This window comes from Haliotis cracherodii, unplaced genomic scaffold (assembly GCF_022045235.1).
Source record: "Haliotis cracherodii isolate W230 unplaced genomic scaffold, xgHalCrac1.p SCAF_18, whole genome shotgun sequence".
Lineage (NCBI taxonomy): Eukaryota > Metazoa > Mollusca > Gastropoda > Lepetellida > Haliotidae > Haliotis > Haliotis cracherodii.
Window position 1 is genome coordinate 12,041,253 of NW_027266273.1, and position 25,021 is coordinate 12,066,273.

Here is a 25,021-nt window from a genome sequence, read left to right on the forward strand (position 1 = left end):
GAAATACTGACATTTGTAAATTTTCAGTTTATTTAAGTTTTTTTTTTTTTTATAAGTTTGACTATATATTTTATACTGCTTGACTAGTGAATAAAATAGTCATAAAAAATATTATGTTCAGAAAATCAAATAGAAATATTTCTTATCTCTTTATGTTTGACTATAAAGTCTCAATTTTACATAAATCATCTAGTGTTCATGTTTCAGTGTGACTATGAACTATAAAAGGAATGGAATAAATTTTTCATAATTATTAAACTTTCATTTCCTGTTCGTTTATTTGACAGCACTGTCACTCATCCACCATGAAAAGTCTTTGAGACTTGAGAATGTGGTGGAATCACATTGGCTGGTTTCATGACAACAAAAAAGTATCTTCCTAACTGTCAAGGGGGACAAGTCATCTAAGGCACCTGAATTTGCGGTACACCTCCCACATAAATGCGGTACACCTCCCACATAAATGAGGTCTTCAGCAACCTATACTTGCCGCAAAAGGCGACTATGCTTGTCGTAAGAGGCAACTAACAGGATCGGGTGGTCAGGCTCACTGACCTGGTTGATGCATGTCATCGATCCCAAATGTGTGGATTGTTGCTCATGATATCAATCACTGGATTGTCTGGACCAGACTCGATTATTTACAGACTGCCGTCATATAGCTGGAATATTGCTGAGTGCGGCGTTAAACAAGAAAGAAACAAACAAACATCATTGTCATACCCAAAATCACAGCACATTGTGCTAAGTTCTGGCCTAATTCTCAACACATGCTGACTACAATGTTCAACATGAAATACTTTATTGTTGGTGAAACTGTACATGAAGGTTACATACATACAATCCGACTATGTCGCAGCGTAGATAAACAGGAGGGTGCTGGCGGCGCCGGTGCCACCGACGAGGTTGTTGGCTGATTTATCACGGAGGTAGTTGGCAGCAGCGGTCTGGTGTGCAGTGTCCATGGGAGATAGACCTGCATGACAGAATGCCTTCCAACCCTGCCCAATAGAGGAGAAATATTACATTGAGTTTATTGATGAAACGGTGTTAGAGTAGTTATATGGAGAAGGCAATACCTCGGCAAGCTGAATACCTGGCTTTGACTCTGACGTGGTACCATTACTGGTGTCCCCAGCTGTGATATATTGGTAAAATCAATTTTGGTTGCTAAATGAACTAACCACTGACTGTCATTTTTCATCTAGGTCTAGATGTTTGTTGTTGTTGTTGTTGTTGTTTGTTTGTTTGTTGTCTGTACAAGAAATTTCTTGGTTAGCCAATGAAACGCCATGGAATAACTTGAAATTTATTTGTTCTAACTTGAATCATACAGAATGAACAGGTTTATTTTCATTCATTAGCATTATGATGACAGTCTGACAAAGTGTTTTCTTGGTTGGAACAGCATATTCCTTACTTTTCTGGTGATAATTGAGGTCAAATATACGCACCACCAAAAGAAACGTGAACCATAGAAACATAGAGAGAAGTATGTACATTATGAAGAGATGTTTCCAATGTGTACTGCTTAATGACAAATCTTACAATCAGTCAAGTGTTACCACAGAGTGTCTTTATTCTTATCACGATATGCTGCACGTGATTTCCAAACTTTACATGCTAATCCTGCACGAGACAAATGGTGCATCTCGAGACATGGATCTATGACGTCACATGTGATGTGTTCATGAGCGTCGGTTCACACAACATAATATTATGTTTGTTTGTGCATCGAACCAATCTGATATCTCTTGAATATGAGTAATTCTTCATTTATTCATCAACACGTATGGTATTCGCGAGTGATATTGTGAGCTACTGACCACGCCCAGCTGCCTCATGTCAGTGGGGTCGGTGTACTTGTAGTCCGGGGCGGACTGCGGGTCGATCGCCCACTCACACGTCTGCTGGATGCTATGGGCCCACTCCTGTAAAGGGGAGACAACTTAGTTGGTACAACCGCTAACAAGTGTATTGTCTCATAGTCTTAATTATGCCTCGGTGGTCTAGTGGTAGAGTGTCTGCCTGAAGAGTGGAAGGTCTGGGGTTCGCTCCCTGTGTCATGTCAAAAGATGCCAAAAGATGGTACTTGTTGTTACCCTGCATGGCTCTAGGCACTAAAGGACTAAAACAAGGACTGGTCAACTCGGAGTCAGTATACTGTGTCTGACAGTTCATAAGTCGAATAAAAACAATCCTCTTCGGTTTTGACAAAGTCATGTTTCATCCCCAAATAAGGTGAGGTCAAATGGGTTTAATGTCACGTTCAAGATTGTTGCACATATAAGAAGTGTGTGTGTGTGTGTGTGTGTGTGTGTGTGTGTGTGTGTCTGTCTGTCTGTCTGTCTGTCTGTCTGCTCGTACTAGTCCGGATTAATGCCAATTTTATAATACATGGATGCAACTCCCAAGAGAGAGGGTCCCAGCTCCCCTCATGGTTTATTCTACATGAAGTGTTTTAGTGTACGATAAACAACTCCCACTCGTCGTCTATTTCTTAAATAGAACATACACACACTATACAGAAAGACTCCCACCTTGTCCACCCAGTACTTAGATGCAGCCGTGAGGGGGATGATCTGTATCCCGACAAGGCAGCCATGCCTCATGGGAAACTTGTTTGGGTCACATGCCCAGTCCAAGGTGTAGACGTAGAAGGCGTTTTCAGCAATCTGACCAACGACGCCAGTCTTCTGGAAGGCCTGTGGGAAGTGGGCGCGGTTGTGCTGTCGAACTTGCCAGTACTCGCGCACCGAGAGCAGCTCCATAGCTAACAGGACCTGACCGGAGTGTTTCAAGTTGGCGTCGTTGAACGCGTCGCCCAGTGCTGACAGGCCATGGTAACAGTTGATACCCTGGGAAGATCGTACAAAGAATCATCATAAGTCAAGAACTGGTTTTCATTCACTTGTTAAAGACTTTAAATTTAAAAACTTATCTCTAATACAGGCTCTACTTGTCTGCCAATTAAACTGCCTACAGCCCAAGAAACCAGTGTATCACACCAAGCTTAACACTTATCTCTTATACAGTCACTTATCATTTGATTGGCACAGTGAGAAACCCGTGTTTCCCAACCAGTGCATCACACTCGGTTTAACACTTACCTCAGAGGCAGATTCCTCCTGTCTCTCACCAGGCACAGCGCCTGTAGCCCAGGAGAAACCCGTGTTTCCCAACCAGTGCATCACACTCAGTTTAACACTTACCTCAGAGGCAGATTCCTCCTGTCTCTCACCAGGCACAACGCCTGTAGCCCAGGAGAAACCTGTGTAGATGTCCTTGTGACGGGCGATGGGAAACCGAGTGTCCTTGGGGCTAAGATTCCCAACATCACGTGCAATGGCATACAGACGGTCCTTGTGGGCTACAGAAAAAGAAACATCGCACATTTGCCATTGTGTACCTTATCTCAGTTTTCTTAACTGTCGTGCCAGACAATTTTGAAGAATGATTCTAAGACTTCATGTAAATATTATTAAATAAAGTTAATATTCTCCATATGATAACATGAAAATAAGTTCGCATTATACAAACTGAAGAAGGTATAAATGGGGTCTGTTTAATCCTGGTGTTGATTAGACCTAATATTTTCTGAATTCATTTTTTCTTGATTCCTTATTGTTTTCTTGTTTCTTTTGAAATACAAACATTAGTTTGACTGTAACTGATAGAAAGAACTTCATTAAGTATATAACTACTAATTTCCCTAAGTTAAAACGCTTACTTCATAATACAGCAATATCGTACTTGGTTGGGCTTGTTCACGATGGCATGTACATTTGACAATAATGTAAATATTTATGTTATAAGCAATAAACAAGTGTGGACAAATAACCAGATTTTATACCTCCTTAACCAGTTAAGCTATCATTACTGCTAGGAAATGGAAATAAACATTTTGACCATTACACCTCATATGTCTTCTTAAAGAAAGGAGAAAAATACAACTCAAACGCCATACATTTTAATACTTTTAAACTGGCCGTTCCCTCCTTAAAACATGTCAGCCACTCTGTTGATAATTAAATCCTATGACAGCATAACAGTTATATGCTGTATTTATGTTTCGCTTACCCTGCCCCCAGCTGCGATTGTGCTTCACGTAGTAGGCCGCGGCGTACAGGAAGTAGCCAAGGTGGAAGTGGTGGTCGTTGTAGTAGGGGAAGCCGTAGTCGGTGCCGAACCCAAGGTCGCCGTCAGTAGCTCGGAGGAACATCCCGCCCCACACATTGTCATAGTGGAACTTCCACTTGGTCTCCAGGGAGTCTGGTTGTCAGAGAAATGAGTGTTGTTGTTGTTGTTGTTGTTGTTGTTGTTGTTGTTGTTTGTTTGTTGTTTAACGCCGCACTCAGCAATCTTCCAGCTATATGACAGCGGTCTTTAAATAATCGAGTCTGGACCAGACAATCCACTGATTGACATCATGAGCATCGATCCACGCAATTGGGATACAATGACATGCATCAACCAAGTCCGTGAGTCTGACCACCAGATCCCGTTAGTCAACTCTTACGACAAGCATAATCGTATTTTACGGCAAGCATGGGTTGCTGAAGACCTATTCTACCCCGAATCTTCACGGGTAGGGCAATGAGTGTTTCTAATGGTTTACTGATTTGTATGAGTGAGTATGGTTTCAGCCGCTTTTAGCAATATTCCAGCAATATCACAACATGGGACACCAGGAATGGGCTTCACTCAAGAATCGACCCAGGTCTTCGGCGTGACGAGTAAATACTTTAACCACTAGGCTACCCGACCGCCCCGATTTGTATGAACAAAACAGGTGAAGGTGGATCTGAATATTGTGTGTGCTCGCAAGGGTGACGCTAGGGAAAATTGAAATGTAAACGAACATGTTCAGTATATAAAGCTCGGAGGAACATCCCGCCCCCACATGCCCATAAAGCTTGTCAAAAACAGCACAAGCCGCCACTTCATTACATAGGGAAAAAAGGATATCACAAAGATCCCTACATGCCCTGCCCATTCTAGTATAAGCCAATCAGAAAGCAGTAGACCGCTAGTGGGCGCAGCCTATTTTTGGGTTTATTTATGGAGACATCAATACAAAAAAAATTGGTTGTTAACCAATCAAATGCCAGGGAATCACAAGCAATTTATATTTTGGGGTGAATCTGGGATTTGAACCAATCAACTCGATCCTGGGACGCAACTTTGAATGGGATGAGATGTCAATGACGTTATAACAGAACTCCAGGTCAAATCACACAGTAAGTGGCCACCTACCATCAACACGCAGCCATTTCTCCAGGCAGGACTTGATAGAGTTGTCTAGGCTTGTGTAATGGTGGGTGCCGAATGCTCGGGAGATACTGGCAAGCCGCGCCACCATGCCTATGGCCTTGCCAACATTGTAGCTGTCGGAGTGGGCACACACAGCATTCAAGTTTACATCCTTTGCATCGCGCCCAATGGCATCTACAACGTCCTGAAGCAAACACAATTCATTATAACGTCCTTCATTCCTGTGCTACTAACAGTCATTTCAATAACTCTTGTTTTTGTTGTTTGTTGTTTAATGCCGCACTCACCAATATTCCATTATGACAGCAGTCTGTAAATAATCAAGTCTGGACCAGACAATCCAGTCATTGACATCATTAGCATTGATCCACGCAATTGGAAGACGATGACACGTATCAACAAAGTCAGCAAGCCTGACCACCCGATCCCGTTAGTCGCCTCCTACAACAAGCATAGTCGCTTTTCTCGGCAAGCATGGGCTGCTGAAGCAATAGGGCTGGGATGAGTCCAAATATACTACCCGGGAACCCCTAATACCCAGCCCAATTTTGTTTGTTTCTTTGTTTGTTGTTTGTTTGTTGTAAACAATATTCCAGCTATATGACGGTGGTCTGTAAATAATCAAGTCTGAACCAAACAATCCAGTGATTGATGTGATGAGCATTGATCCACGCATTTGGGATATGATGACATGCATCAACCAAGTCAGGGAGCCTGACCACTCGATCCCGTTAGTCGCCTCTTACAACAACATAGTCACCTTTTACAACAAGCATGGGTTGCTGTAGACCTATTCTACCAGACTACATGACCACTATTACCCGACCCTACCCAGGTACCCACAGTAGGTTGCAAGAGTTGAGTAGAAAATGTCCGATTGGGAATTGTTTTACTGGAGCTCTGGTCAAAACTAGTGAGCAACATGTATAAAATGATCTTATAATGTATAAACTGAAATTGAATGAAGGTTTAGTTTTACTGAAACATATTAAAGTCAGACAGAAATGCAAACATTATCAATTGTAGTGTAGCCATGGAATTTTGTTTGTTGTGTTTGTCTGAACTGAGGTTTTAAAGAGGGACAAGTATAGGCAAATTTTATTCAAGTTGTTAAAAACGTTTGACTTTTAGTTCATTTGATTTGATTTCATTTGATTTATATGTTGTTGTTTTTGTTTTGTTTTGTTTTGTTTTTTTGTTTTTTTGGGGGGGGAATGCAATCTAACAGTTAATGTTAACAGGGTTAATGAGTGACTGAGTGATTGAGCAAGTCAAGGGTAGCATAGCAAAAGCAATATATCAAGTGACTAACCACGAGCCCCGGGAGTGTTGTGGGTGCCCCAGTCCTCCATCAGAACCCACCCGACCGGAGTACCAGAGTTAACCATACCAGCCCTACCAAACAATGTTGCACAGGCTGCTTCCTTGTGTTCTTGTGGCTAAACATCATGGAAGACCTATCTTTGCTAGTGAATGTGTATAATTATGTCATGTGGAATTTAGTCCCAGTCATCCAAAATTGGCTTCCATACTTGGGTGGTATGAAGCATAACTCATGAGAGATATCACTATAATGAAATTACATCATAATGATTTGCAACCATGTTGACATCATTGGTAACCATGACAACAAAAACAAAAGACATCTCTAATCTCTCTGCCACTGAAGCTGGTAACACTGTAACACTTGTTGATAAATGTATAAAACTGCTTGGCAAGTCTCAGAGTTTTAAATTTGATATCAGAGGACACGAAGGCAATATTCTCCATTACCACAATTGTGGTGGACAATGCACCTCAAAATCCTGTGGATGTGAAGTCCCACCTTTTTCTGATGTGAGTTACTCTTGACTCGATTTACTCCTGAAGGATCCGGCTCCATGCTGGCTCTTGGAGCATCCATTTCTAGAAGCCAGTCTGCCCCCTTGTAGCCCTTGAACCCATACGGAGTGCTGTGCAGATGATTGCTGAAATGCTTCTGTAGGATGAAGGACTGAAAGACAGATATTGGTAATCTCAATCTGAACACTGGGACAAGATCTTTGCTCCTCTCTGTATCCTGAACTACCCTTAGCCTCTTGAATTGTAAGACTATTGGTAGATTTTATATTTCTTTTTTTTGACTGTATGAACCAAAAGCCATTACCATAAAAAATATTTCTTTTTTTTTACTGTGTGAACCAAAAGCCATTACCATAAAATATATTTCTTTTTTATACTGTATGAACCAAAAGCCATTACCATAAAATATATTTCTTTCTTTTTGACTGTGTGAACCAAAAGCCATTACCATAAAACAGATTATAACTAGTTTTATTTTATCTTATTTGTCAAACCGCTTTATGTTTGATGGATTAGAAAAATAAACATTGAATGTCAAACATATCATAATATAATTCCATTTTTAATAGCATGATGGGTGTTTTTTTTAAAAAAGGTGCTGTTCAAAAACAATTGTTCATCTCCTTCTGAGACAACAGATTGTGTGAAAAAAAATAACTCAAACAAAAAATCGAGGCCTTCTTCAGAATATTAAATGGTCAATCCCTGAACTGTCAATTTGTTGTTTAAAAAATAATGTATTGTTTTCTCACGTGATGAGGCATGGCGACCATGAGGAGGTCTCCATTTGATGGGTGACCGTCTGCTCCATGGGGGTTCCAATCAAAACTGGCAAATACCTTTTGCTGTGCGTCATTCACACAGTAAGAGGTTGATGGTTTGTAGGAGTAACGCCCTGCATACGAATCAAGATAATTTGATTGAGAGTTGTCTCCCCTCGGACCCGCCCCAAGATATCCCAGCTGCACAAGTCCGCTGTACTTTCCGCCATGCAGAGGTTCGAATGTGATCGAACTCGTGCCCGAGTTGACATTTGCCTTCACTGGAGATGAGAAAAATACGACAAACTTTCGCGTCTGCCTGGGCAGGCTGTCACCGGGTTCATCGAGTTCCATCAAGAACTTGGTGTTCTGGGACAGTGTTACAGTTTGGTGGTTGTTGTTGGTGTGGTGAGTTGGAGCTGGTGTAGCCGGTGCTGGGGTGTTCTGATGTCCGGGGTTTGTGGAAGTCTTCCCACTGGAGACCTGGGTCCCCGGGCAGTGTACGACATAGGGGCTGGCAATCCATTGCTGGTGTGGCAGGGTTGTATAGCCAATGATGTTCAGGGCCAGGCTGTGAAAATATGATCTTGGTTACTTAACCATTGCACAGTGAGTGAGTGAGTTTGGCTTAACGCTGCCTCGAGCAGTGTTTCAGTTGTATCACGGAATGACATTTAAATGTGAGAAGAAAGCCCGAAGTGATGCAGGTTTCAGAAGTTAACCACTTTTGTAAAACCTACAAGCACGGGTTTGGTGCTGACAAACCTACAAACATATTTGGGGTGAATCAGGGTTCAAACGTAAGATCATAGGTTTCTGGTGTGCCAAAGGGATGCAACTCTGCACAGCGAATTGCGTGCCTTGGACGACTGGGACACTAAAATGAGGGTGACAGTTGTTCAGGTGATGATTTTCAGAATAACCAGATATGTAGGGAGTTTTTGAACAAAAATAATGAAATGATCTGAATTGAATGTTTGATTTTCCATGTACTGTATTCGACGTAGTAAGCGCCCCGCTCTAATACGTCAATATTTGCTAATATATTGGCTCGTGAACAATCCCAATTAGCACCCTTCCGATTGATAAATGTACACAAGACTTATTTATTCATGTATGATACACACTCATGTGTTATATGCACCCATAATTATGGGCAATTGAATTCTGGAAAATATATCTGTTGTGTATGATACGCACATACTTTTTTTTTTTTTATCATTTCAGGCTGTCAGCATAAACTACGAAATTTACAATCTTTCTTTTTTTTTCTCACCAAAATTATATTCTAATAAGAGCCCCCTATTTCTTATTTTGAGAGCTCCCAGGGCACTTATTACGTTGAATACGGTATTACATATTATCTGCAATATAGTACTGTCTGTATATATAAAAAACTTTGGTTCATCTGTCTGAATATTGAGAAGAACTTTGGTTCATCTGGCCATACAGTGATCTCTGCTGTGGTTCATCTGACCATACAGTGATCGCTGCTGTTGTTCATCTGGCCATACAGAGATCTCTGCTGTGGTTCATCTGGCCATACAGAGATCTCTGCTGTGGTTCATCTGGCCATACAGTGATCTCTGCTGTGGTTCATCTGACCATACAGTGATCTCTGCTGTGGTTCATCTGGCCATACAGTGATCTCTACTGTGGTTCATCTGGCCATACAGAGATCTTTGCTGTAGTTCATCTGGCCATACAGAGATCTCTGCTGTGGTTCATCTGGCCATACAGAGATCTCGGCTGTAGTTCATCTGGCTATACAGCGATCTCTGTTGTGGTTCATCTGGCCATACAGCGATCTCTGCTGTGGTTCATCTGGCCATACAGTGATCTCTGCTGTGGTTCATCTGGCCATACAGCGATCTCTGCCGTGGTTCATCTGGCTATACAGAGATCTTTTGCTGTGGTTCATCTGGCCACACAGAGATCAATGCTGTGGTTCATCTGGCCATACAGAGATCTCTGCTGTGGTTCATCTGGCTATACAGAGATCTTTTGCTGTGGTTCATTTGACCATACAGAGATCTCTGCCGTGGTTCATCTGGCTATACAGCGATCTCTGCTATGGTTCATCTGGCCACACAGAGATCAATGCTGTGGTTCATCTGGCCATACAGAGATCTCTGCCGTGGTTCATCTGGCTATACAGAGATCTCTGCTGTAGTTCATCTGGCCATACAGAGATCTCTGCTGTGGTTCATCTGGCCATACAGCGATCTCTGCCGTGGTTCATCTGGCTATACAGAGATCTTTTGCTGTGGTTCATCTGGCCACACAGAGATCAATGCTGGGGTTCATCTGGCCATACAGAGATCTCTGCTGTGGTTCATCTGGCTATACAGAGATCTTTTGCTGTGGTTCATTTGACCATACAGAGATCTCTGCCGTGGTTCATCTGGCTATACAGCGATCTCTGCTATGGTTCATCTGGCCACACAGAGATCAATGCTGTGGTTCATCTGGCCATACAGAGATCTCTGCTGTGGTTCATCTGGCTATACAGAGATCTTTTGCTGTGGTTCATTTGACCATACAGAGATCTCTGCTGTGGTTCATCTGGCTATACAGCGATCACTGCTATGGTTCATCTGGCCATACAGAGATATCTGCTGTGCCATATTACTGCTGATAGATATAGCAGATCTACTGGCCCATCAGCCTTGTTCTAGTTACAGGGTTACTCCACACAAGACCCACATACTTGACAACACTGGCGGAGACTTTGGTCCTGACGGTGATGACTGACCCGGACCTGGTGCAGGTGCTTGCCTGACAACTGTGCATCGGGGGGGCAGGCTTCCAGTGGGCCTTATCTTCAGCCGCGTACTGCAGCTGAATTGTGGAACAAAATCAAGTGGTGAAACCAAGAGATCAAGTTATTCATCTATTTGGGGGGAAATTTAGTCTGTCAGCCAATGCGAGTCTATAATATTTTAGAGACTAGAGTAAATCTCTGGGCTCCTTTTTATTATATTTTATATCTATAATATAACAACTGTTTTTTTCTGTAAAATAGTTCATTTCCGAGACTAGATGTTAGTCTTGAGGAAATAGTATTATTGGAGAACAAATATATTGATGCAAAAGCATTTGAATTACTCATTTGAAATATGAATTGGATAATATAATATATGTATTTAAAGGTCTGTGAGAGTATGACCAAGAAAGAGATTAAAAAAACTATTACAGAGGTATTATCATCAAATAATTTAAAAAAAATCAAAGTTAGGATAGCAAGATATTTTAAAAACAACATGGTAATAAGGACTCAGAGAGTTATAATCTGGTAATTGATAATTACTCCAATCAACTGATTGGTGCAATATGAATTTTTTTTTTCACTTGTGAGTTTAGGAGCAGAGATACGTTTTTAATCCATGTAGTTGATACTGAAATCAAACACACCTTGTTGATGCCAGGAATATTATTGCCACCAACATCGACATGAATGACAAGATTCCTGTGCGCATCACATTGTGCTGTCATGGAGATGTCCTCCGGACCTCTCCGCTGACGGTCATCTCGCTTCCCCGCCCCCGAGCAGGTGGCCTCCATGGGGTGGTCCCCCCAAGCCCAGGGCAGCACGTAGTGGCCAATGTAATTCACTGCAAAACTCATAGCGCCTGTGTGAAAAATGAAAAATAGAAACATAATGATCTGTAGCTCACTGGAATTTCCTGGAAGTTTCAACTTTTGATCAGAATGGACTTTCAAGAGGAAGCAGGAATATGCAGAAACAGAACCTTCTGCATAAAGGACATTAACACATTTATTTGAATAATTAGATGAATAGAAGGTAAAGGAGATATGTTCTACATAATTGCCATGAAAGCTGCCGTGCTACTTTAAGATCAAAGGTTAGTGTTTTGGCACATATCTAAGTACAAAAACAAAATGACATTTGCTTTTGTGCATAAACTTTATGCATTTCATAAACTGAGTGAGTGAGTTTGGTTTTTGTCACTTTTAGCAATATCACGGCAGGGGACACCACAAAGGGGCTTCACACATGTTACCCATGTCGGGAATCGAACCTGGGCCTACGGCATGACAAGTGAATGCCTTAACCACTATGCTACCAAAGACACCAAAGTAAATGGACCCGTGAAGATTCGTGGTAGAACAGGTCTTCAGCAACCCACACTTAAAAGGTGACTATGCTTGTCGTAAGAGGCGACTAACATGATCGGGTGGTCAGATTTCCTGACTTGGTTCATGCATTACATAGCATTCCAACGGCGTGGATCGATGCTCATGATATCAATCACTGGATTGTCTGGTCCAGACTCGATTATTTACAGACCGCTGTCATATAGCTGGAATATTGCTGAGTGCGGCGTAAAACAACAACCAAACAAACAAACAAAAATGACTGAAAAACTGGGCAAAAGTTACATATTCAATATGGCTACCATGTTCAAATTCCATTGCTTCATCCAAAATGACATCATTTACCCACAGGAAGACTAAAGGCATTTTGCATGGTGTTTGTATTACAATGTTACACATCATGGGTTTTCATATTTGATGGTGTTATTTAGTGTTTGGTGGCAGTAAAATGTTTCTTTTGAAACCTCTTGCTTTCACAAATTACCAAACACATATTAATGCCAACACATCTTGAAACGCATGTTTATGGTGCAGTGTTCCTACCTGATGCACCGGAGATGGTGATCTGGACGGTCTTCCCTCCATCGAGACTCTGGCAATGGGTGTGGTCACATGTATGCATGCCATGCTGCCCACTGGACCAGGTGGACTTCCTCTCGGCTGCCCACTGCAACTTGCTGATGTCCAGGATGGGCTTGGTGCTGTGCACCTTGATGGTCAGCGTGCTGCCGTGGCAGGACCCCTCCAAGTAGCCGCTGCCGCCGTCCCTAGCTGGACAGTGGGAGAGGGTGCTTTACGCTGATTTTAGCAGTATTCAAGCAATATTCAAGTAATATTCAAGCAATATTCGAGTAATATTCGAGCAATATTCTAGCAATATAAGTGCAATATTTTTGAGCAATATTCAAGCAATATTCAAGCAATATTCAAGCAATATTCAAGCAATATTCAAGCAATATTCAAGCAATATTCAGCAATATTCAGGCAATATCCAAGCAATATTCAAGCAATATTCAAGCAATATCACAGAAGGGGAATTGTCTTCACATGATGTACTACTTCGGGAAAACTTAGGTCTGTGGTGTGACGAACTAACACTTTGTTTTTGTTTGGTTGTTGAAACTAGATAGGCGGATCCAGAGGCGGGGGTTGGGGTGTCCAGGGTTCTATCTGCCCCTCCCCACTGCTCTCTTGAAAACCAAATGTGCTATGTTGACAGATATTGACAGAAAGGATTTTTATATTTTGGACCCCTCCCTTTAAAAAAAATGCTGAATCTGCCCTTCAACAACACCAGAAATGGGCTTCACACATTGTACCCACATGGGTATTCGGCGAGCGAACGCTTTAACCCCCCTCCCAAAGAGAGGAGATGAAATGGGGTTTCATACTATATACTGCCATGAATGTGAATGCACATGTGGGTATGTGTGTGGCTGCTTGTACGAGTCTGCACTAATGCTGCGTTTATAGTGCTAGCCCACTGGCGGGATACCATGTTAAAATACACGAGTCTGGGTCAGACAATTGCAAACACTTTGACCAATTAGCTAGCCCACTGAGCTACACCACGAAGCAACATCACTGAGCTATGCCACACAGCAACAGAAACTGTTGAACACTGACACCTACACGTGCATGCAAAGGAGGTTATATTTCTTTAATTTTACCAACAAATAAGACGACTAGAACTGTTATATTCTGACCTAAACCAAACCCTGAAAAGTATTTTCTCTCAGAGATAAAACCTGATAAAACCCTGCCCCCAAGCTAAAGGAATCAAGGACTGTTTTGAAAATGTCCAGAATATTTCAGGAAACAGAACAATAGCAGCTATATGTGTAAATTTTAATTCTACAACTCCAAGTTCTTTCTTAACCAAACAAGACCGCTTTCTAAGTGAGTGAGTGAGTTGGGTTTAACGCTGCTTTTAACATTATTACAGTTATATCGCGGCGTGTCAGCTTAATGTGGGAGGAAAGCCCGAAGTGATGCAGGTGTGAGATTTACCACTTCGGTGAAACCCACGAGCACGTGTATGGTGCTGACAAACCAGGATTCGAACCCACAATCATAGGTTTCTGGCGTGCCCAAGGGACGCAACTCTGCACAGCGAATCGTGGCGCCTTAGACGACTGGGCCACACGTGCCCCTGACTGCTTTCTAAAGATTGTCTTTAAATTTACCTGAGTTTTCCATTGGGCAATGAAACTTGTTGACCGACTTCCCATTGACTGAACTGAGACAGTAGGGTGTGATGACGGGGTTAGCTGTGTGCATGATGTGTGTCAGCAGGGTGGCACCACGGACGAGGGGCACCTGTTGTAAGTGTAACAGTGTTAAACATGGAGGTTTGTTTGTTTGTTGTTTAACGTCCTACTCACCAATTTTCCAGCTATATGACGGCGGTCTGTAAATTATCAAGTCTGGACCAGACAATCCAGTGATTGATATCATGAACATCAATCTACACAACTGGGATACAATGACAAGCATCAACCAAGTCGGCGAGCCTGAACACCCGATCCTGTTAGTCGCCTCCTATGACAAGCATGGGTTTCTGAAGACCAATTCTGAGACCAATATTCAAAGGGCCTCCAGTCTGACCATCATTGCAGGCAGCCAGGATACAAAAGTCACATATCCATTCACAGAACCATTGTGGACACCCAATACCCATTTCTGTCTGTAACCCCGTAAGTCAATAACACTGCGGGGCAAGGACAAACATGAGTGTCAATAAAAGCCATCCTAAAGGTTCATCACACTAATTCAGATCTGAATATGAACAAATTACAGTTAGATCACATCTGACTTACCTCCATGCTGCCTCCCCCGCCTCCGTAACGGAAGTTAGCGTACAAGTCCCCGAAGTCCGTCATCACCGGTTCCCCCATGTTGCTGTAACTGACCTTCACCCCTGAGTTGCCTGCAGGCAGCAACATGAGATAAGATGAGTGAGTGAGTGAGTGAGTGAGTATGGTTTTACGCCGCTTTTAGCAATATTCCAGCAATATCACGGCGGGGGACACCAGAAATGGGCTGAACATATTTACCCATGTGGGGAATCGAACCTTGGTCTTTTCGGTGTGATGAGCCAACGCTTTAACCACAAGGCTACCCCACCGCCCCGAAGATGAGATGAAATGGAGCTTCACGTTGTGTTCAAGATTATTGCGTTTATTAGCGACGTGAATTTATGTGTGTAGCTGCTTGTACTAGAAAGGACTAATGCTGGTTTTATAGTGCTAGCCCACTGAGATACCATGCTGCAGTTTAACATGGATACCCCACTCAGACATAGTATACTCCGATGGTATAGCCCCTTAATACCGAGCCCAACAACACACCCGTTCCACTTGTTCATGTTACCCACCAACAAACACACCCATTCCCCTTGTTCATGTTACCTACCATCAAACACGCCCATTCCCCTTGTTCATGTTACCTACCATCAAACACACCCATTCCCCTTGTTCATGTTACCTACTATCAAACACGCCCATTCCACTTGTTCATGTTACCTACCATCAAACACGCCCATTCCATTTGTTCATGTTACCTACCATCAAACACACCCATTCCACTTGTTCATGTTACCTACCATCAAACACACCCATTCCCCTTGTTCATGTTACCTACCATCAAACACACCCATTCCCCTTGTTCATGTTACCTACTATCAAACACGCCCATTCCACTTGTTCATGTTACCTACCATCAAACACGCCCATTCCATTTGTTCATGTTACCTACCATCTAACACGCCCATTCCCCTTGTTCATGTTACCTACCATCAAACACACCCATTCCCCTTGTTCATGTTACCTACCATCAAACACACCCATTCCACTTGTTCATGTTACCCACCATCAAACACGCCCGTTCCCCTTGTTCATGTTACCTACCATCAAACACGCCCATTCCCCTTGTTCATGTTACCTACTATCAAACACGCCCATTCCATTTGTTCATGTTACCTACCATCAAACACGCCCGTTCCCCTTGTTCATGTTACCTACCATCAAACACGCCCATTCCATTTGTTCATGTTACCTACCATCAAACACGCCCGTTCCCCTTGTTCATGTTACCCACCATCAAACACGCCCATTCACCTTGCTGATGTTACCTACCATCAAACACACCCATTCCACTTGTTCATGTTACTTACCATCAAACACACCCATTCCCCTTGTTCATGTTACCTACCATCAAACACGCCCATTCCACTTGTTCATGTTACCTACCATCAAACACGCCCATTCCCCTTGTTCATGTTACTTACCATCAAACACGCCCATTCACCTTGCTGATGTTACCTACCATCAAACACACCCATTCCACTTGTTCATGTTACTTACCATCAAACACACCCATTCCCTTGTTCATGTTACCTACCATCAAACACGCCCATTCCCCTTGTTCATGTTACCTACCATCTAACACGCCCATTCCACTTGTTCATGTTACTTACCATCAAACACACCCATTCCCTTGTTCATGTTACCTACCATCAAACACGCCCATTCCCCTTGTTCATGTTACTTACCATCAAACACACCCATTCCCCTTGTTCATGTTACCTACCATCAAACACGCCCATTCCCCTTGTTCATGTTACCTACCATCAAACACACCCATTCCCCTTGTTCATGTTACCTACCATCAAACACGCCCATTCCCCTTGTTCATGTTACCTACCATCAAACACGCCCATTCCCCTTGTTCATGTTACTTACCAACAAACACACCCATTCCCCTTGTTCATGTTACCTACCATCAAACACGCCCATTCCCCTTGTTCATGTTACCTACCATCAAACACCCCCATTCCCCTTGTTCATGTTACTTACCATCAAACACGCCCATTCACCTTGCTGATGTTACCTACCATCAAACACACCCATTCCACTTGTTCATGTTACTTACCATCAAACACACCCATTCCCTTGTTCATGTTACCTACCATCAAACACACCCATTCACCTTGCTGATGTTACCTACCATCTAACACGCCCATTCCACTTGTTCATGTTACTTACCATCAAACACACCCATTCCACTTGTTCATGTTACCTACCATCAAACACGCCCATTCCCCTTGTTCATGTTACCTACCATCAAACACGCCCATTCCCCTTGTTCATGTTACTTACCAACAAACACACCCATTCCCCTTGTTCATGTTACCTACCATCAAACACGCCCATTCCCCTTGTTCATGTTACCTACCATCAAACACCCCCATTCCCCTTGTTCATGTTACTTACCATCAAACACGCCCATTCACCTTGCTGATGTTACCTACCATCAAACACACCCATTCCACTTGTTCATGTTACTTACCATCAAACACACCCATTCCCTTGTTCATGTTACCTACCATCAAACACACCCATTCACCTTGCTGATGTTACCTACCATCTAACACGCCCATTCCACTTGTTCATGTTACTTACCATCAAACACACCCATTCCACTTGTTCATGTTACTTACCATCAAACACACCCATTCCCTTGTTCATGTTACCTACCATCAAACACGCCCATTCCCCTTGTTCATGTTACCCACCATCAAACACGCCCATTCCCCTTATTCATGTTACCTACCATCAAACACGCCCATGGGGTTTCCGTCCGGCCCCGCCACCATCTGTTTCATGTTGGAGCCAAGGTCGAGGAGCCGAGACCACGGCTCGCCCTTCTTCCATGCAGACTGTTGGTCCATGAAGTCCGTCCTTTTGGCGTCCGTCCATCTGTCCATCGTATACGCGTCATAGGTGACGCCGTCATTCTCCAGCGTACCTTAACACACACTCGACGTACAGGAGTTGGCCATTATACAATAGTGCGTGAGTTGTATTTGACGCCGCTTTTAGCAATATCTCGGCGGGGACTCCAGAAATCGGCTTCACACATTGTACCCATGTGGGGAATTGAACCGGCGTGACTAGCAAACGCTGCTACCCCACCGTCCCATTATACAATAGGGCTGGGTCTAGTGCTTCAATTACAGTGGGCACCTGTTTTTGGGTGCGATCTGAATGTTATTTCTTCTCATGTTGTGAAAAAAAAGATGACACGACTATTTAATCTAGAGAAATACATTCTAATAATAAACTAATGTTGATTTAGCTGAGAATTTACGGTCAAAACAAATCAAGCAATGGAATGATTACGATCAATAAAGTATTACCCCTTAGACTAATTACGCCCATTAATCTATTGATCTCATGGAATGATTACCCTCATTAACATATAACCCCCTGGAGTAATTACCCCCATGAATGGACCTGTAACCTTCATGGACCTGTTACCCGTATAGACCTGTTACCCAAATGGACCTGTAACCTCCATGGACCTTTTACCCACATAGACAAGTTACCCACATGAACCTGTTACCCTCAAGGACCTGTTACCCAGATAGACCTGTTACCCTCATGGACCTGGTCGACCTGTTACCCTCATGGACCTGGTCGACCTGTTACCCTCATGGGCCTGTTACCATCATGGAGCTGTTACCCACATGGACCTGGTCGACCTGTTACCCTCATGGGCGTGTTACCCACTTAGAACTTTAACCCACATGGACCTGGTCGACCCATTACCCTCATGGACCTGTTACCCACATGGACCAGGTCGACCTGTTACCCTCATGGACCTGGTCGACCTGTTACCCTCATGGACCTGTTACCTTATGGACATGTTACCAATGTGGACCTGTTACCCTCATGGACCTGTTACCCTCATAGACCTGTTACCCTCGTGGACCTGTTACCCTCGTGGACCTGTTACCCACGTGGACCTGTTACCCTCGTGGACCTGTTACCCTCGTGGACCTGTTACCCTCATGGACCTGTTACCCACGTGGACCTGTTACCCTCGTGGACCTGTTACCTATGTAGACCTGTTACCCACATGGACCTGTTGGATCTGTTATCCTCATGGACCTGTTACCCATGTGGACCGGTTACCCACGTGGACCTGTTACCCACATGGACCTGTTACCCACATGCACCTGTTACCCACGTGGACCTGTTACCCTCATGGACCTGTTACCCATGTGGACCTGTTACCCTCATGGACCTGTTACCCATGTGGACCTGTAACCCTCATGGACCTGTTACCCACATGGACCTGTTACCCTCATAGACATGTTACCCACATGGACCTGTTATGCACATGGACCTTATAGCTTCATGGACCTGTTACCTATGTGGACCTATTACCCACATGGACCTGTTGGACCTGTTACCCACATGGACCTGTTACCTCCATGGACATGCTACCAACATGAGTGTATTCCCCTGATTTTCCTGATGGGACAGTGACATTCACCCACATGAACCTGTTACCCTCAAGGACCTGTTACCCAGATAGACCTGTTACCCTCATGGACCTGGTCGACCTGTTACCCTCATGGACCTGGTCGACCTGTTACCCTCATGGGCCTGTTACCATCATGGAGCTGTTACCCACATGGACCTGGTCGACCTGTTACCCTCATGGGCCTGTTACCATCATGGAGCTGTTACCCACATGGACCTGTTACCCACATGCACCTGTTACCCACGTGGACCTGTTACCCTCATGGACCTGTTACCCATGTGGACCTGTTACCCTCATGGACCTGTTACCCATGTGGACCTGTTACCCACATGGACCTGTTACCCACATGCACCTGTTACCCACGTGGACCTGTTACCCTCGTGGACCTGTTACCCATGTGGACCTGTTACCCTCATGGACCTGTTACCCATGTGGACCTGTAACCCTCATGGACCTGTTACCCACATGGACCTGTTACCCTCATAGACATGTTACCCACATGGACCTGTTATGCACATGGACCTTATAGCTTCATGGACCTGTTACCTATGTGGACCTATTACCCACATGGACCTGTTGGACCTGTTACCCACATGGACCTGTTACCTCCATGGACATGCTACCAACATGAGTGTATTCCCCTGATTTTCCTGATGGGACAGTGACATTCACCTTCATAGGGAAACAGTCTGACAGGCACCGTGTGTTGTTTTATCTGATTGGTTGCGAAATGGTGTGTCGGAATGGCGGCCTTGGAGCGCAGGTTCCCAACTCGGATGGGCTTGGATTTTGCAGTGAGCTCGTTGTTGGAACCAAAGATGGACGCCGGATTGGCAGAGTCCAGCGGATGGTCTTCAAGATGGACACAGCCCTGAGGTAGAGCTCCATACACTGATGTGGTGGCAACACTGCCTGGAGTTTATGAAAGAAACCTTGGGTATGATTGAGCAGGGTTAATTCTCTTGACAGTACAAAGCAGAATACATTCTTCAAGTAGCACTCTCCTTGAGTTTAAGTATGGATGAGGTGAGGTGAGGTGAAATGGGGTTGAACGTAACTTTTAAGATTATTACACTTATATAGCGACGTGCATGCAGGTGTGTGTGTGTGGCTGCTTGCACTAGTCCGGACTTTTGCCGATTTATAATTCTAGCCCACCGAGATACCATGCCGCAGTTTAACATGAATACCCCACTCAGACACCGAATACTGAGCCGACCAGTCCTTGTTTTAGCTCCTTAATGCCGAGCACCAGGCAGGGCAACAACAAATTCAATCTTTTAACATCTTTTGGTTTTGGCAGACGGGGATCGAATCACGGACCTTCCGCTCTCCGGGCGGTCTACCACCAGACCACGGAGGCGGTCCGAGAAGGGGCGTGTGAGTAAGCATCAGTTATAGTGATACGGTGGCTAGGAAACCTTGTGGTTACATCATTAGCTTATCCCACCACGTGAGTAGTTTTCGAACATGTACAATGTGGGAAGCTCTTTCATGGTGTCTATTCCATGACATTACTAGAAGTGGTTTAAACTCATACTCACTCACTCACTCAGGTAGTGCAGATAAAGGAATATAGTCTTGGTGTCATCTGCCAAAGAGGAGTGAGTGAATATGGTTTTACGCCGCTTTTAGCAATATTCCAACAATATCACGGAAGCGGACACCAGAAATGGGTTTCACACATTGCACCCATGTGGGAAATCGAACACGGGCCTTCGCATCTACTAAAGAGCATCCAGGAACATCGGTCAAGCAATGCCTGTAAAATAGGCGGACACACTGTGATTCCAAGATGGCGGACACTGTATGTTTACTGAAGATTGGTTTGGTTTGGTTTGTTTGTCATTTAACGCCGCACAGCAATATTCCAACTAAATCGAGTATGGACCAGACATCATGAGCATCGATCCACGCAATTGGGATACGAATTACTGAAGAAACTTCTGAGTTCAAGTATTGCCAGATGCCGTCATCCACTTTGAAGAATCTTACAATCAATACAGTCATAACAGTTATTATCCATATTTTGTACACGAATGATGTCATTGAATCATACTGATACATTGTCTATATATATACACCTCGTCAAAAGAATCGCACCACCAAATTTGAAGTGTAATTGCGAGTTGGAGAGATTTTCAAATGGTACGCTATGTGTTGACACATGATCTGCCTGTAGAATGGTAGCCACATAAATTGCCCAACCTTGCAGGTGAGTTTATGCGAGCCGTTTGCTCACCTAAGAGGTCTCTAAAGACAAATCCATGCTTGATTTCAGAGAGTTCATGCGTCTTTAGTAAACCTGATTTGGTCAGTTAGTTCAGAGGTTATTAAGTGGACCAAGATACCAAGAAAACATAGTGGACGGTTTTGTTGTGCCTCATTTTGATAACCATGGACTTGACTGTCTTCATGGTCGACAATGCCCGACCCCATTGAGCACGAGCTGTGACTGTCCATCTCCAGAACCACGCCATGGAGACTCTGCCTTGGCCTTATCGAAGTCCAGATCTGAATCCAATCGAGCATCTATGGGATCAGTTGGGACGTCGGGTGACCCTCCAGTACAGAATCTGACCCAGGCACTGCATCAGGAATGGCAACACATCCCTCAGTTGAGGATCAGGCGTCTGATTTGAGCATGAGGATACGTCTTGCTATGTGATCCACATCAGATACTGACTGACACTGTTGATCATTTAACTGTGGCATGGGTACAACGTTACTAAGACACGTGCGTGTTGAACTGTCCATCTCATGCCTGACAGTTACAAAACTTATACTGCCTCTATTTACCCCCATTTAAAATTCTGGCAAAAAGAGTTGCTTGTTTCTTTGCAAATGCTCATTTTTCCTATTACTCATAAAATTAACATCTTATTTCACATTTAGAAACACTTTTGAGTGCTTCCTCATTCACCTCTTTTTTGATTATCAAACAATTTTGGAGTGGATACTTTGACCAGGTGTATAATTAAGACGATGTTCGTTAGACCCGGCCCACCTCCAAAGGAAAACATCAGAATAGCCACCACATTTGAGACATGCAGGGTTTGTGGACGTCACATTACTTCTCATCTCCGCATATCGGTAACTTTCCCAGGCAAAGCAGACACAAAATAGTACATACAGTTAACTTGATATACTTAATTCAATGTCGTCATTAGTTTAAATGATGCAGATAACGACTTTATTATGATTGGATGTTATTAGGAAGATTCTTCAAAGAGCCTGGAAGTACTACACTCAGAATGTTCTGTTGTAAACTTTCAGAGTCCACACCTTGGAACCGTTGTGTGTCAATGAACTGATGGAGTGAGTAAGTTTTACTTCACATTTTTTGTTTGTTGTCTAACGCCGCACTCAGCAATATTCCAGTTAAATGATGGGGGTCCGTAAATAATCGCGTCTGGAACAGACAATCCATTGATTGACATCATGAGCATCGATCCACGCCATTGGGATGCGATTACATGCATCAACCAAGTCAGCGAGCCTGACCACCCGATCCCGTTAGTCGCCTCTTACGACAAGCACAGTCACCTTTTAAAGCAAGCATGTTTTGCTGAACAAAGTCTTCAACAAGATCATGCTGGCACAGTAACTGACATGTCGTGGTCACTCTTTCGGACGGTTCATAACTGTGGCCATGAAATGGGACTCAAAACCATTTATTAAATCAATGACCTGATGGAGTTTTACTTCACATATCCAGAATCAACATGTTTTATTTGGTATATTTGTTGTTGAATGCCACACTCAGTCCAACTATATCATGGCAGTGTGTAAATTCTAGATTCTGGACCATACAAACCAGTGATTGACATCATGAGCAGCCTCCTATGTTGTCAGGGTACGTTGACACACAACCAATCCCACAAGAGAACAGAATGGGGTACTTGGGACCTGCCCTCACAGGGAAATTCCCCGAGGGATATTCGCGTCAGTGGTCATCATGAGAACAAATGTGAAAATAAAACCAAGATCTTCATTCTGACAAAGTAGATGTCCCACACAAAACTTTCATCTTAAACACCACAGGAAGAACCAGAGGGGGTCCACACACACCTTTTGAAAATGTTGCATATTGTAGGCAGTAAAATTATCTGAGCGAGGATACTGATATTTTGGGCCCCTCCTTTCTTGGTTGGTTGGTTTGTTGTTTAACGCCGCCCTCAGCAATATTCCAGCTATATGACGGCGGTCTGTAAATAATCGAGTCTGGACCAGACAATCCAGTGATTGATATCATGAGCATCGATCCACGCAATTGAGATCGATGACATATATCAACCAAGTCAGCGAGCCTGACCACCCGATCCCGTTAGTCGCCTTTTACGACAAGCATAGTCGCCTTTTACGGCAAGCATGGGTAGCTGAAGACCGATTCTACCCCGGGATCTTCACGGGTCTAAACATGCTGGATCCGCCTCCGCATACAAACCCCGAGTAATATCGAACATACCTAAGACTAGCAGTGCTCTCCAAATGGTGAACATGTTGGTAATTCTGGCCTTATCGCAGACAGTCACGGCTCCGTGTATGTGGAACACCCAGCCTCTGCTTATCGCACATGGATCCACCATTCTTATCTAACAATCGCTGTCACGATCAGCAGATTACATACACATGTAAATACCGACCAGTCCTTTGTTCTCGTGAGCAGATCCCATGTTGTTGCAGATGTTTCAACATTTCACTTATATTTCCATGACCTTACTGCTGTTTCCAACACGATTTCTGGGCACTGTCATGGATGTTATACTACTCAAAATAACACAAGGACCACCGTTTTTTTATATTACTATAGATAAACCATTGTAATATGAAAGAATCGGGTCAAACCATGAGTGAGTGAGTTGGGTTTAACGCTTTTAACATTATTCGAGTTATATCTTGTGCCAGCTTCATGTGGGAGGAAAGCCCGAAGTGATACAGGCCTCAGACGTTTACCACTTCGGTGAAACCCACGAGCACAGGTATGGTGGTGACAAACCTAGAAACATAATTAGGTGAACCAAGATTCGAACCCACAACCATAGGTTTCTGGCATGCCCAACAGATGCAACCCTGCACAGCGAATAGGGGCGCCTTAGACGAATGGGCCACCAGTGCCCCTGGTCAAACCATGACTGATTAACTATAGTCATATGAAAGAATTGGTTGTCCTTCACTTATTTTGAGTAGTACATTTAAGCCCTAATTCAAGGTTTTGTTTGTGAATATTGTTTTACACCACATTTAGAAATTTTCCAGCTATTTCACAGGGACATGTAAACTATCAAGGCCAGGGAAGGCAAACGACTGGTTGATACAAAGAGCAACTATGTATGATGTAATGCTATGATGACGAGAAAATTGGTCACAACATACATGTTGATCATCCCAAATTATTATTATTATCATCCCGAAGGCCCAGTTAGATTCCCCAGGGGGTACATTGTGTGAAGCCAGTCCAGTTTCCACCCTGATGAACTAGACTAGAACTTCAACTTCGGAGTTATATTTTACCGGACTAACGAGTCTATGCTTAGTCCAATCAAAATCACATAACAAAATCGACATCCGGTTTGTAAACATGGCCAAAACCTGCAGATTTCTGTGGATTGCAGGATTTGCAAAACATCTGTACCTCAAATGGGTGTTGACAGATATTTTCCAAATCTTTTCATGTTTTAATCAACTTGCTA

At 43.5% G+C, this 25,021-nt stretch overlaps 1 protein-coding gene across 1 annotated transcript; it reads right to left on the reverse strand.

Annotated features, from left to right (window-relative positions):
• Positions 1-805: 805 nt before the first annotated feature.
• On the reverse strand, positions 806-23,863 carry LOC139465776 (uncharacterized). Its single transcript, XM_071247671.1, has 16 exons — positions 23,797-23,863; positions 20,001-20,240; positions 17,610-17,804; positions 14,816-14,925; positions 14,183-14,315; positions 12,540-12,767; positions 11,292-11,509; positions 10,588-10,718; positions 7,869-8,448; positions 7,100-7,267; positions 5,257-5,458; positions 4,081-4,272; positions 3,213-3,370; positions 2,541-2,858; positions 1,827-1,931; positions 806-1,001 (listed from the first exon to the last, which is right to left on the reverse strand). Exons 1-16 carry the CDS (start codon positions 23,828-23,830, stop codon positions 849-851), a joined length of 3,165 nt encoding a protein of 1,054 aa, XP_071103772.1. The 5' UTR covers positions 23,831-23,863; the 3' UTR covers positions 806-848.
• Between the last annotated feature and the right edge of the window lie 1,158 nt (positions 23,864-25,021).